The sequence below is a fragment of the Bubalus kerabau genome, chromosome 2 (genome assembly GCF_029407905.1).
Source record: "Bubalus kerabau isolate K-KA32 ecotype Philippines breed swamp buffalo chromosome 2, PCC_UOA_SB_1v2, whole genome shotgun sequence".
Classification (NCBI taxonomy): Eukaryota; Metazoa; Chordata; class Mammalia; order Artiodactyla; family Bovidae; genus Bubalus; species Bubalus kerabau.
In genome coordinates this window covers 10,678,201-10,694,013 of record NC_073625.1, presented here as the reverse complement: position 1 = coordinate 10,694,013, position 15,813 = coordinate 10,678,201, and the positions used below count along the sequence as shown (strand labels likewise).

General features: G+C 39.4%; 1 protein-coding gene across 1 annotated transcript in view; it reads left to right on the top strand.

Annotated features, from left to right (window-relative positions):
- ADAM18 (ADAM metallopeptidase domain 18) overlaps positions 1–15,813 on the top strand; it is a 101,050-nt gene that overhangs the window by 65,246 nt on the left and 19,991 nt on the right. Inside the window, exons 15-16 of the mRNA XM_055570039.1 lie at positions 6,108–6,213; positions 12,864–13,047. Of these exons, the coding sequence (XP_055426014.1) occupies positions 6,108–6,213; positions 12,864–13,047 (290 nt within the window). The remainder of the gene's footprint in view (positions 1–6,107; positions 6,214–12,863; positions 13,048–15,813) is intronic.

Sequence of the window (15,813 nt, the reverse complement as noted above, 5' to 3'; positions counted from 1 at the left end):
ATGCTGGGAGGGATTGGGGGCAGGAGGAGAAGGGGATGACAGAGGATGAGATGGCTGGATGGCATCACTGACTCGATGGACATGAGTCTGAGTGAACTCCAGGAGTTGGTGATGGACAGGGAGGCCTGGCATGCTGCGATTCATGGGGTCGCAAAGAGTCGGACACGACTGAGTGACTGAACTGAACTGATTTCACGATGAAGGGATTTCATGCTTTTCTAGATATGAGGAGATGTAAGGATTGGGATCATGAAATCAGATCCTGAAAATATCTACCTATCTAAAGACCTGTTCCTTCAGTTTTCCTGGAGCACAGAGTGCCTCATTCTCCACCCTGAACTCCCTTCAGGGCAGGTCAAAGGTCAACAGCTGCTGCTGCAGAGGATTCCATCTATGCAGAGGCAGATGCCAAATGCTCTCGGCAAGCACCAAGTTGTAGTTGACACCTGTCACACAAAATGTATCCCCCTGAGTTTCTTCCCCTACATTTTGGCCACTAACTTAAAATTAAGACACAGAGCTCTCTTAAACTAGAGCCCAGATGTGCTGGAGCTTATACGGGAGTAACAGAGCTTTCATTGGAAAAGACCCTGATGCTGGGAAAGATGGAAGGCAAAAGGAGGAGAGGGCAGCAGAGGAAGAGATGGCTGGAAAGCATCACGGACTCAATGCATATGAATCTGAGCAGACTCCAGGATCTCCAGAGGACAGGGAAGCCTGGCGTGCTGCAATCCATGGGATCACAACGAGTCAGACACTGCATGGTGACAGAACAACAGCAGAGCTCTACACCAACAGAGCTGTAGGTCCTAGTTAGCAGTTACAACTGAAACCAAGGGATATACATGGAACTAGATTCTGAGAGTCCTTTGTCATAAGACTGGATCAGGGCCATAAGACTTGTTATTCAATCATTCTCCCAAGGTTGAGGAATCAACATTCTGCATGGATACTAGAAGATAGTAAACATTTTTGCTGGGATTGTCTCCAAAAACATTGAAAATAACATGATGGCCCATTCTAGGTGAGTTCAGTTCAGCTGCTCAGTCATGTCCGACTATTTGCGACCCCATGGACTGCAGCATCCCAGGCCTCCCAGAGTTGACAAAAACTCATGTCCCTTGACTCAGTGATACCATCCAACCATCTCATCCTCTGTTGTTCCCTTCTCCTCTCACCTTCAATCTTTCCCAGCATCAAAGTCTTTTCAAATGAATCAGCTCTTCACATCAGGTGGCCAAAGTTTTGGAGTTTCAGCTTCAGCATCAGTCCTTTCAATGAACATTCAGGACTGATTTCTTTTGGGATGAACTGGATGGATCTCCTTGCAGTCCAAGGGACTCTCAAGAGTCTTCTCCAACACCACAGTCCAAAAGCATCAATTCTTCTGCGCTCAGCTTTCTTTATAGTCCAACTCTCACATCCATACATGACTACTGGAAAAACCATAGCTTTGACTAGATGGACCTTTGTTGGCAAAGTAATGTCTCTGCTTTTTAATATGCTGTCTAGATTGGTCATAACTTTTCTTCCAAGGAGTAACTGTCTTTTATTTCATGACTGCAGTCACCATCTGCATTGATTTTGAATTCCAAAAAATAAAGTCTGCCACTGTTTCCACTGTTTCTCCATCTATTTGCCCTGAAGTGATGGGACCAGATGCCATGATCTTTGTTTTCTGAATGTTGAGCTTTAAGCCAACTTTTCACTCTCCTCTTTCACTTTCATCAAGAGGCTTTTTAGTTCCTCTTCACTTTTTGCCATAAGGGTAGTGTCATCTGCATATCTGAGGTTATTGATATTTCTCCCAGCAATCTTGATTCCAGCTTGTGCTTCATCCAGCCCAGCATTTCTCATCATGTACTCTGCATATAAGTTAAATAAGCATGGTGACGATATGGTGGCCCATTCTAAGTGAATTTTAAATGAAAGAATTGCTGTACCACTTAGTGGAGTAAAGGAAGGAAAGGCTCAGGGAAGTGGATATTCTGTAATGTACATGCTACATATGTAAGGCCAAATAATTAAGCCCAACAGGAAGGACCATGGCCTTGGGATGTGCTGGTGAGAAGGATATCAGAATCACCATAAATTTCAATAACAGCCTTCTCTTGTAGGCCAAGACAATGATGGTAGGAGGGGATAACATAGAAGGAGGTTCACTGATGGTAATTGGCATGATAAGCTCTTTAAAAAAATCAAGATCAGATAGCAGTGCCTGGAACAGCTGGATAAAATTATTATAATAAGCATCAGGGACAGAGTAGCAGATGTGGATACCTGATTTACCAACTGTCAGACAGATGGCTAATATTATAGAATATAATTTCTATTCTATTGTGTTATATGGGCAGCCTACAAAGGTATAGTCTTCTTTGTACCATCAAATAAAATAAAGAATGGATGACTGAGAGACTAAAAAGGATTACCTTATTGAATATCATAATTCCCTGTTCAAATTCTAAGCAATTTTCAGAACCCAGTTTCACCATGGTCTCTCCGTGAGAGGGGGCACTTAGAGGGGTCAGGAAATGATTAAGAGCCCTTGCCAAGTTTCCGTTTATAATGGGTCCACTAGATTCAAAGGTCCATTTGGTAGTTCTTTCTCAGTCCTAGAGTGTATTATTGGAGTTCACATCATGGTAGTTTGTGCAATGCCATCGTTAGGTCCTTGGTCAGTTTGGGGAGGCCATAGAGAAAGTCCTTCCATAAATTAGTGCTTTGTTTAAAGATCTAAAGGATGCAGGCTTGTTGGCTATACAATATCTGCACTGAATGACCAACTGGACCCTTGCAGAAACCAGAGGGTCCCTGGAAGATAATAGTATCTATTGCAAATATCAGCAAGTAGTAGATTAAGTAACTACCTGCTCTGCCAGTGTGGTGACTATACCAGAGCAGATCAACATGACCTTAGATATGTGCTAGGAGTGCAGCCATTGATTCGGCAAATATATATATTCTTTTCTATCCTTACCTGAAAAGAGAAAGAGAAGCAGCTTGCAATCACATGGAATGGATGATGGTATTAATTTAGGGTTAAAATATGGCTGCATTCAGCCACATGTAGTTGAAGAGATTTGGACCTCCCAGAAAAGATCATGTTGATCCACACTGTCACTGATTCTGTACTAACCTGGCTAGATAAGCAAAATATAGCTGGAATGGGCTTCCCTCATGACTCAGTGGTAGAGAACCTGCTGCCAATGCAGAAGATGCAGGTTCAGTCGCTGGGTTGGGAAGATCCCTTGCAGAAGGAAACCCACCCCAGTATTCTTGCCTGGGAAATCTCATGGACAGACAAGCCTGGTTGGCTAGTATATAGAATATAATTCATGGGGTCACAAAAGAGTCAATCATCACTTAGTGACTAAACAAGCTAGAATGTAGGAGGACTAAGTAAAATACATGTGCTACAAAAAGGCAAGAGATACACTGAGGGAATATTTAGGAACCTGTTATATCAGTAAAGTTTTAGGAGTCCAGTGATCAGGGGCATGACCTGACACCCTCTGCAAAGTAAAAGACAAACCCTATGTATCTTGCATTTCATATGAAAAGAAACAAGTACAGTACCCAAAGGTAGTCTTCTTTGGGTTCTAGAGGCAGTAGATGCGGAAGTGCTGCTTGATTTCATTTACCAGGTGACATGAAATGTTGCTAATATTGAGGGAGGTAAAAAAACAGAATAAGCCCTTGCAGTGTATCTAAGCTGCAATCCAAACAGCCCTGCATTTTGAATCATAAAACACAGAAGACCCATTACTAGAGACGTGGGTTATGAGAAAAATAAATGCCATGTGGTGCTTTTACCAAGCTTCTTAGGAAAATAGCAGGGTAGTTCCCTGGGGCTCCTGAAGCAAAGCTGTGCTGAACCACCCTCTGAACCACTGGGGAAGCCCGTTCTAGCTACATTTTGGAAAACTGTACTAACTTGACAAACAACACTGGGCACACTACTGGCCCCTGTAGAGATAAACAATCTGGCTTTCATATATCCAGTGATCATACACTGATAACTACTCATCATAAACTCAGTTATGTCAAATCCCTTAAGTCAGATGGTTCGATAGTTAGAAGTCATACATTCATCCAGATTCAAGCTCAAGAAAAAGAGAGGCAGAAGAAAAATTCATGAACAGAAAATCTAGAACAGTTTGTCTTTCTACTCTCTTACAGCTTTGCTTCACCTTGACTCTTACCAATGGATACATGGGATTTCATTATGACTCATGGATACAGAAGGAATAAGCCTAGGCTAGTTTTATAGGTGTGTTGGCTCAGTAACTGGTTATAAGTTGAAAAAAGATAGTAGCCACACTGCAGTCTCACTTGGGAGGATGCCTTAAAAGATTTTGACCATGTGATCTTTCATTTCCTATGAAGAAGAAATGTTCAGAGATTGGATTATAGATGTATTTATGGACAGTGACAAAGAGTCAAGGTGGTTGGTGGTGAACCTGGGTGCAGAGAGACTAGATTATAGACAAGCATTCTGGGATAGACACATGGACATGAACAAGAATGTGAAGATCTTTGTATTAATCCATCAGGTTAATAGTCACTAAAAAACAAATAAACAAACAAACAAAAAAAAAACCACTCACCATGGATTAGGCACAGAACAACCAACTGGACATAATGACTTTCCAGTTTATATCAGTTAGCACCTGTCATCATCCACCCAAATGTCTGTAGAATGAACTTTATTTTCTTTTATTCCTGTTTCTGAAATAACTGATTCTTTTTCTGAGTTTGCCTTATCTCTTTCTTGACTGCTTGCACCATTTGGTTGAATTCAGTTAAGAGTATTTAAGACACATTCTGTTTCCTGACCACCTTGCGCAGGGAAGTAAGCTCACTAAAGACATTATTTACCTTTAAATTATTGAGAAGATAGTTTCTCTAGAAGTTTCAGCATTGCATAAAGGGCATTACTCTCTTTCTTGCTCTCTACTGCTGCTGCTGCTGCTGCTGCTAAGTCGCTTCAGTCATGTCTGACTCTGTGCGACCCCATAGATGGCAGCCCACCAGGCTCTGCCGTCCCTGGGATTCTCCAGGCAAGAACACTGGAGTGGGTTGCCATTTCCTTCTCCAATTATGAAAGTGAAAAGTGAAAGCGAAGCCGCTCAGTAGTGTCCAACTCACAGCGACCCCAGGGACTGCAGCCTACCAGGCTCCTCCATCCATGGGATTTGCCAGGCAAGAGTACTGGAGTGGGGTGCCATTGCCTTCTCCGTTGCCATCTACTGGCAGGGTTTGATTACAATGCCACATTTTAGGTGAATTTTACAGTAGAACTCCACATCTAGGTACCAGTCTTTCTGTTTATTGAAATGGAAATGAACCTCGAATCTCTGAGATTTATGTATCTAATACAATTACTCTGCTATATTCTGCTCTGCTTTCACTATGACACCCAAACTGATTAAAGAGCCTTTAAAGAGCCTCTATTTAAAATCTTGCGTATCTTGCATTAAGCAAGATAAGAATATGGCACCCCATGTACTAGTTCTGAAGGTTTTACCCCAACTGATGTTTCAAATCGCTCATTTCATTACATAGAGCAAGTTACAAGGTCAAGCCTGATGTACATTGGACTAGGAAAGAGGCATTCCCACAGGGAGGGGTAAGCAAATTGTTTTTAACTATAAGATACGTTTTCTATGATAGAGATAATCATTTTCTATTTTCTATCAGATAAGACAATCATTTCTCTCTATTTGCATTGACAGGGTGTGTGCTAAGTCTCTTCAGTGATATCCAACTCTGTTCAACCCCATGGACTGTAGCCCTCCAGGCTTCTCTGCCCATGGGATTCTCCAGGCAAGAATACTGGTGTGAGTTGCCATGCCCTCCTCCAGGCAGTCTTCCCGACCCAGTCCTCAAACCTGCTGTCTCTTATGTCTCTTGTGTTGGCAGGAAGTTTCTTTACCATTAGAGCTACCTGGGAAGCCCATTGACAAGATACACACAGGAAAAAAAAAAAAAGCATGACAAAGATCACAATTTTTTTGTTTATGCCATGAGTTTCATTAGCTTTTTATTGACAAATATTTTATTTGCATTAAGAATAATAATTTAATGGACATGTTTTTCATTTTAAGGTGCTCAAGGTGCTCCATTTGCCTGTTTTGAAGAAGTTAATTCTTTGCCTAATACTTTTGGAAACTGTGGTTTTAAAAATTCCCAACCATTACCTTGTGAGCAAAAGTATGTATATAGAAAATGACTGTTTCATTAAGTTATAAAATGTCTCTATTTCTTGTCAAGAGACACTAAATAGTAATGGACAATAAATTGTGTTATCTGGAGAATATTTTCAAATAACATTATGTATATTTTCCTTTTATGCAATTTAGTTCTCTTTTTTTCTTAATTTTTTTTTCCCTGTTAATAAGGAGACTAAGAAAAGTTTGGTGTTTATTACTGAAGGTAGAAAGTGGGCTCAGTGCAGAGGGAACAGATGGAATCACTCATCTCCTAAACTGAGAGACACCTTCCCTGCCATCTCTTTGTAGCCCACTCCAAGTCACCAGTCTATCCCTATAAGGAAGTGGTACACATTTCTACACCCTAGCTTTTGCGTTGCTGCCTGAGAGTCAGGTCCCCAGGTCACCTGACTCTGATACCCAAAGAGACTTCCATTCACAAATCCCACAGGAAAGTAGCAAACAAAGGAGTTCTTAGAAGGAGCAGACAAAAATGCTCATCTCCTTGTCTTACCTGGAAAAGAGTCCATATGCATACTTTAAAAGCTGTTGACTGAGGGTCAGGCTTCTAATTTTAAAAGTTTCTGATTTAATCCTGCCCAGGGACTTGGAATGCCAGCAGTCTCCTCCTCTAGCATCTCCCTGTCGCCTATCCAAATCACCAGTATTGCCTGCTGGAAGCTTATACACGTCTGCACCATAGTTTTTGCAGTTAACTCCCAGGGAACAGGTTTCCAAACTACTTGACACTGTTAGTCAATGGTACTTCCATTAATGAAGCTCACAAATTGTGACTGTCAGTTAAGCACTTCTTAATGGATATAGGAGCACCCCTACACATACACACTCTGATGCTATACCCCTAGCCCATGTACAGAAGGAGAAGGCAAAAATGTCCATTACCCTGTTTCTCCCTGAAGAGAGAAGTACTAGAGTATACTGTATATACTATATAGAAAATCTGAACTGACTAATAACAAATAAGGTGATTGAACTGGCAATCAAAACTTCCAAATGAACAAGTCCACTGGTGAATTCTACCAAACATTAAAAAAAAGAAGAAGAATTAATTAAAATCTTCCAAAAATTAGAAGACAACACTTCCAAAATCATTTTTCAATGCTAGCATTTCCCTAATACCAAAGACAGACAAGGACATTCAGTTCAGTTCATTTCAGTTTTGCTCAGTGGTGTCCGACTCTTTGTGACCCCATGAATTGCAGCACACCAGGCCTCCCTGTCCATCACCAACTCCTGGAATTCACTCAAACTCATGTCCATTGAGTTGGTGATGCCATCCAGCCATCTCATCCTCTGTCGTCCCCTTCTCCTCCTGCCCCCAATCCTTCCCAGCATCAGAGTCTTTTCCAATGAGTCAGCTCTTCGCATGAGGTGGCCAAAGTACTGGAGTTTCAGCTTTAGCATCGTTCCTTCCAATGAACACCCAGGACTGATCTCCTTTCAAATGGACTGGTTGGATCTCCTTGCAGTCCAAGAGACTCTCAAGAGTCTTCTCCAATACCACAGTTCAAAAGCATCAATTCTTCAGCACTCAGCTTTCTTCACAGTACAACTCTCACATCCATACATGACTACTGGAAAAACCATAGCCTTGACTAGACTAGAGATCTCTTCAACAAAATTAGAGATACCAAGGGAACATTTCATGCAAAGATGGGCTCGATAAAGGACAGAAATGGTATGGACCTAAGAGAAGCAGAAGATATTAAGAAGAGGTGGCAAGAATACACAGAAGAACTATACAAAAAAGATCTTCACGACCCAGATAATCACGATGGTGTGATCACTCACCTAGAGCCAGACATCCTGGAATGTGAAGTCAAGTGGGCCTTAGAAAGCATCACTACAAACAAAGCTAGTAGAGGTGATGGAATTCCAGTTGAACTATTTCAAATCCTGAAAGATGATGCTGTGAAAGTGCTGCACTCAATATGCCAGCACATTTGGAAAACTCATCAGTGGCCACAGGACTGGAAAAGGTCAGTTTTCATTCCAATCCCAAAGAGAGGCAATGCCAAAGAATGCTCAAGCTACTGCACAATTGCACTCATCTCACACGCTAGTAAGGTAATGCTCAAAATTCTCCAAGCCAGGCTTCAGCAATAAGGGAACTGTGAACTTCCAGATGTTCAAACTGGTTTTAGTAAAGGCAGAGAAACCAGAGATCAAATTGCCAACATCTGCTGGATCATCAAAAAAGCAAGAGAGTTCCAGAAATACATCTATTTCTGCTTTACTGACTATGCCAAAGCCTTTGACTGTGTGGATCACAATAAACTGTGGAAAATTCTGAAAGAGATGGGAATACCAGACCACCTGACCTGCCTCTTGAGAAACCTATATGCAGGTCAGGAAGCAACAGTTAGAACTGGATATGGAACAACAGACAAGGACATTACCAGAAGAGAAATAAGAGGCCAATATCCTCGATGAACATAGATGAAAAAATTTACAAAGTAGCAAATTTAACAATAATTTAAAAGGAACATAAACCATGATCCAGTGGGTAATATTCTGGGGATATAAGGATGGTTTCTTATCCACAAATCAATCAATGTGATATACCATATTAATAAAAAAAGGGGTAAAAGTCATATGATCATCTCAGTAGGTATAGAAAAAGCATTTGACTAGATTCAACATCCTTTCATTATAATAACTCTCTTCATATTAGTGTAGAAGGACCGTACCTCAACATAATGAAAGCAATAAATGGAAAACCCATAATTAACACTACACCTAACAGTAAGAGCTGGTAGTATTACCCCTGAGATCAAGATCATGGCAATAGTGCCTTCTCTTGCCATTTCTGTTTGCTATAATACTGCTGTAATAATCAAAATGAACTCATAGAAACAGAGTAGAAAAGTAATTGCCAGTGGGAAACAGAAACTGGTAAAATGATACTTTCAGTTGTAAGATGAATAAGATCTGAAGATCTAATGTATAACATGGTGAAAACACTATATAATTATCATATAATTAGGCAATAGAATTATATAATTATTATATAAATAAAATTTGCTGAGAGTAGAGCTTAAATGTATTCACATACAAAAAATAGGATAAATAAGTGAAATGTTCAATGTATTAATTCACCTAACAGGGTGAATCATTTCACAATGTAAAGTGAAAGTGAAAATCACTCAGTCGTGTCCTACTCTTTGCAACCCCATGGACTATACAGTCCATGGAATTCTCCAGACTAGAATATTGGAGTGAGTAGCCCTTCCCTTATCCAGGAGATCTTCCCAACCTGGGGATCAAATCCAGGTCTCCCGTATTGCAGGTGGATTCTTTACCAGCTGAGCTACATGGGAAGGCCAGGAATACTGGAGTGGGTAGCCTATCCCTTCTCAAGTGGATCTTCCCGACCCAGGAATTGAACCAGGGTCTCCTGCATTACAGGCAAATTCTTTACCAACTTAGCTATCAGGGAAGACCCTCACAATGTACACATGTATCACATCATCAATTTGTACACTTTAAATACTTTATAATCTTATTTGTCAACTATACCTTAATAAAGCTAGAAAATGATAGCAGCAGATAAGTTCTGGAAATCTACTATACAACTTAATTCCTGTAACTTTTAAAAATATGTTAAGGTCCATCTAGTCGAGGCTATGGTTTTTCCAGTAGTCATATATGGATGTGAGAGTTGGACTGTGAAGAAAGATGAGCACCAAAGAATTGATGCTTTTGAACTGTGGTATTGGAGAAGACTCTTGAGAGTCCCTTGGACTGCAAGGAGATCCAACCAGTCCATTCGAAAGGAGATCAGTCCTAGGTGTTCTTTGGAAGGAATGATGCTAAAGCGGAAACTCCAGTACTTTGGCCACCTCATGCGAAGAGTTGACTCATTGGAAAAGACTCTGTTGCTGGGAGGGATTGGGGGCAGGAGGAGAAGGGGACGACAGAGGATGAGATGGCTGGATGGCATCACCGACTCGATGGACGTAAGTTTGAGTGAACTCCAGGAGTTGGTGATGGACAGGGAGGCCTGGCATACTGGGATTCATGCGGTTACAATGAGTCAGACACAACTGAGTGACTGAACTGAACTGAACTGAACTGACTGTATACTTAAACTTTTCCCCAAAGTTAAACCTTTTATTAACTGTTCTCACCACATCTGCGAAATAATGATTATAGTACAAAGGGCAAAAGGAAACTTTGGGAACTGATGGATATGTTTATGTCCTTTATGATGCTAATAATTTCACGGGCATGTCCTTATCTCCAAATTCATCAAATTTTACACATAGGTACAGTTTTTTGGTGGTGACTATACCTTAAGGTGGCTTAAAGAATAGTAACAGAGCCAGATTTAAGAAGTAAGAGAGGACATAAAGACGATGTTGATTAAAAAAAAAAAGAACAGAGAGTGGGAAGAACATGTTTAAAAAACTCAGATAAAGTCAAATGCTCTAGAGAGAAGTAGGACTTCCTTTAACTCCCAGGAAAAAATCAGAAAAAAAATTGTAAAACCCTTAGGTAAGCACCGCACTCAGCATGGCTAAAAAGCAACTTGGTTCCTTTACGAAAACTACAAATGGCTGAAGAAGGTGTTTAGTTCAATGGGACTAAGACAGTATCCTCCACCACCTGCCTCCACATGAGTCTGCTATGGATTAATTATGATGTGTAGAGAATGCAGAATTTATCACGTGCCCTAACACTGGAAAACTAACAGATTAAAAGAGGAAGGCTGGAATCATGAAGTGAATGCTGATGAAGGGAGATCTCATGAAGAGAGCCTGATAATCTCTAAAAGATGGAATATAATCAGCCACACCTTATTAGAAAGCAATTGAGAGCAGACTGAGTTACACCACAGAGGATGCCCACAGAGGCAGGAGGTGGTGGTAAGTCAGCCTCAATCTCTCTCTGATGACCAGAGGTATGTGTGCCACCCTTGGTCTAAGATATGGAAGAAGGAAAAGAAAAGGTGGAAGGAACTGTGAAAGTTAGCAAGCATGACTTATATGGACTTCATCTGAGATGATGGTAGTATATGAATTTTCCCAAAATAAAATCACTAGATGACACTGGAATTCAATAGCTCAATTCATCTGCTTTCAGCAGATTCCAGGAATTCAAGCAGATTGCCAGTTCCAAGAATTCAACCATAAATGCAAATTTTGAGAGAATGGACTTTGGAAGAGGAGTTTGTATTTCAATAGCCAGACTAGAAAAAGATCTATCATGTAAAGTTGGTTTAAGATATTTTGAGATACATTCTATACAAAGAGAATAGAGCAACAATAAAAAGAATTATTTCAATCTGAGAAACAAGAAAAATGAGACTGGAAGGAGAGAAACTTGGAAAAAGATTTGGAAATGGAATCCCACTCTCATTTCAATCTTCACGATGCATGCATGCTCAGTCATGTCCGACTCTTTTGCAACCCCATGGACTGTAGCTCACCAGGCTTCTCTGTCCATGAAATTTTCCATACAAGAATACTGGAGTTGGTTGACATTCCTACTTCAGGGGATATTCCTAAACCAAGAACCTAACCCACATCTTGGCAGGCAGATTCTTTACCACTGTGCCACCTGAGAAGCCCTCACTTCTTGATACCATTAAACTAATCTCTGTTATTTTAAAAGGACCTCCCATGGAGAATTCCCCAGGAGTTCAATAGTTAGAACTCCATGCTTTCACTGCTGAGGGTACAGACTTAATCCCTGGTCAAGGGACCTAAGATCCTGCAAGCCACAAGGCCAAATAAATAAATCATTAAAAAAAAAAAAAAAAAAGCCTCCCCATGGTCTTTTAGACAAAGGGATGCAATTTTCAAATGTAAGACATTTGGAGAGATAACAGTGACATGCTCAACAAACACATATCAATAACTAAGAATTGTTTTTTCAATTGAGGATGAGAGTTGGTAGATTTGAGTGATTCCAAGAGCAAGAAGTGACATCAATTATTTTCCAGGGCATAAACTAGGAATATTGGAAGTCTCTTAGAGAAGCCAGTATTCTACCCATTGATAAGTAAATAAACTATTTATGGGATAAACTTTGGTAGGGCTTATGCCATATATGGGGTCTAAAAGTTTCTGAATTCTCAGGAAAGGAATACAGAATGACTGGAAATATGAGCATATTCAAAGAATCTTGGGATCAGAAGGAACAGTCTGTATATTAAATAGATTTACTGACTAAAGATCAGGGCCATTACAATGAGCATAATTAGAAGGGCCTCAAAATATGCATAAAGTATAAATAAATGCAGTCAGCCACTCTCAACAAACGTTGAGTAACAAACCAGCAGACTGGTCAAGCTTTATCAAAGTGGGAGCAGGTGAGGAATTTTCTGAGTGTGATCGGTGTAATGGGCTAGATAACAAAACTGAGTACTAAAATAGGTAATGAAGGCATGTCCGAACATCTGAGTTCATTGTGTAGTTTTCAGTTCTGCTGCTACTGTGCCAATTAATTGTATCACATTCAGATGTGCACCCTAGTGCACAGTGACATTTGGCATTTTTCTGATTTTTTACTATTGGTTAAACAACACTTATGTTATCATTGATGTGATACAATACTTGTTTAAAACTCAAGTTTCATTAAAGGACAGAATGATAGGACATTCATTGTTTTGTTTCCCCTCTCCAGGCATGTTCTTTGTGGAAAATTAGCTTGTGTTTGGCCACAAAATAGTACTTATAGAAGTGATGTTCGATCTGCAGTTTATTCATATTCTCAAGGACTTCTGTGCATAACTACTGCGTCATCAGTGAGATCAGGTGGAGGAGACTATACCTATGTGGCTGATGGCACCGTGTGTGGAGCACAGATGGTAACAAAACATGTTCACCTGCATTTATGTGTGTTAAATTATGGAATTATCAGATACTGTATTCCACCATGACTATCCCAATCATACAGAAAGGATTTGAACCTGGCACTGCCATTTATTTCGCATATGATATTGAGAAGATTATTAAACCAAGCCTCGGTTATCAAATAACAGTGACTTTTTGGATTAATCTGTCATCAGTCCTCATGGGAGAAGATGCGTTTTTAAGCACAGGAGTCCACTGATAGTTGATTCTTTGAATTCTGATGGTTTTAAATCATAAAATTCTAATTTTGTGTTTTTAATTTTTCCTGCTTCAGAAAAAACATAATTGAGCATTCATATTTTATCTGTATTTTCAAAATATAAGTGTGAGAAATTTGGAGGACCCAAACCAGAAGTCTATACTGGGGGAGCACAGCTATAGCAATGTACGAGCTCATGTTGCAATGTACATATAGTACTATTTATGTAGCTAAAAAGCAAAGGGAGAAGAAAAATGATTCAGAAGCTCAGGGAGTCAGTCTGAAATATGAGTGCACACATTCCAGAAAATATAAGGCAGCAGTTGTAAATCAGTGTTTTATGTAAATGGCATTTAGTACTTATGCATTAAAAATAAAACAAAACCTTAAAATGGTTAATCAAAGAGCCAGTTTTTCTGTCTGCGTTGAGCAGTCCTATCCCCTTGGGAACTTGCTTCTTGTGGTCAGCACCTTCTAACAGGGCTCCAGCGCTCCCACTTCCTGATACTCACTCCCCATGTGATCCTCCTCGTCAGTGTATGCACTGGATATACTGACTGCTTCTAAGAAAGAAGATGGTGAAAGTTATGGAATGTCATTTATAAGATTCGTTTTAGAAAAGACAGTGACCTCTGTTTGGCATGCACTTTCTTTCTCTCACCTTCTCAGCTTGCTTGCTTTGCTAAAGCAATCTACATGGTGGAGAAACTCATACAGAAAAGCTTTTCATGATATCGATTTGTCAGTTTTTCCTTTCATGGAACATGTGTTTTGTGTCAAGTCTAATAAGCCTAGTTATGACCCTGAGTCATGAAGATAGTCTCACAGATTTTTTTATTTCTAAAAATGTGTAATATTGTATTTAACATTTAAGTTTGTTTTACATTGGTTTATTTTCAGTTAATTTACTTTAACCTGAGGTTTAGGTTGAGGTTCATTTTTTTGGACTTTTGTCAAAAATGAATTGGGTGTATTTTTGTGAGTCTGTTTTTGGATTGTCTAGATTGTTATATTAATCTGCAGGTCTATATATCTACCAATATCATGTTCTCTTGATTACTTTAGCAATTTCAGTTCAGTTCAGTCGCTCAGTTATGTCCGACTCTTTGCAACCCCATGAATTGCAGCACGCCGGACCTCCCTGTTCATCACCAACTCCCGGAGTTCACCCAAACTCATGTCCATCGAGTCAGTGATGCCATCCAGCCATCTCATCCTCTGTCGTCCCCTCCTCCTCCTGCCCCCAATCCCTCCCAGCATCAGAGTCTTTTCCAATGAAGACTCTGACTTTCCAATGAGTCAACTCTTCACATGAGGTAGCCAAAGTACTGGAGTTTCAGCTTTAGCATCATTCCTTCCAAAGAACACCCAGGGCTGATCTCCTTTAGAATGGACTTGTTGGATCTCCTTGCACTTCAAGGGGCTCTCAAGAGTCTTCTCCAACACCACAGTTCAAAAGCATCCATTCTTCGGTGCTCAGTTTTCTTCACAGTCCAACTCTCACATCCATACATGACTACTGGAAAAACCATAGCCTTGACTATGGGGCCATGTTAATCTTCTCTGTGTCATTCCAGTTTTAGTATATGTGCTGCTGAAGTGAACACTACAGTAAGTTTTGAAATCAAGAAGTGTGAGTCCTCCAATTCTGTTCTTTTTAAAGACTGTTTTAGCTATATAGAATCTCTTGTGATTCCATGTGCATTTTATGATGGGTTTTTCTATTTATGAAAAAAATATCTGTCTTTAAATTTTGACAGATTGCATTAATTTATAGATGTTTTGGATAGTATTGATATATTAATAATATTATGTCTTCCAGCCCATATACACAGGATAAATTTTATTTTTCTGTTTTAATTTTTTTTTTTTTAGTATTTCTTTCAGTTTTCAGTGTATGCTTCTTGGTTAATTTTAATTGTCTAATAATAGTGGATGCTATTCTTCATTGAATGGTATTCTTGATTTCCTTTTTAGAATGTCCATTGTTTAGAAATGTCTTTAGTTTTGTATGTTAATATTTTATACTGCAATTTTATTGAATTGTTGATTAGTTCTAACCACTTTTGTGTATGTGGAGTCTTTAGAGTTGACATACAAGATTATATGACCTGCAAAGAGATAATTTTACTTGTTTATTTATAATGTGTGTGCTTTTCATATTTTCTTTCCTGATTGCTCTGGCTAGCACTTCCAATATTATATCCAAGAGAAAGAGCAAAACTGTACTGGTATACACAACATCATTTACTCATTGGCTATACGTTAATTTTCAGGAAATAATTGCAAAATGCTAAATTTCATTCTTCTTTTCAATGACTTCATCATGTGTTATGCTGATGCATTTAAAGAAGTCAAGAGAAATAAGTTAAGAGCTTAGCTTAAAGAATAGAGAAAAGTAAATGAGGGGGAAAAAAAAAGACTAATTTAACCCTTGATTAACCACTTCAACATAACTAGGGTTTTGCAATGCATATTAGGTTAAAATATTTCTCTTGATGGATTATTATAATTAGTATTA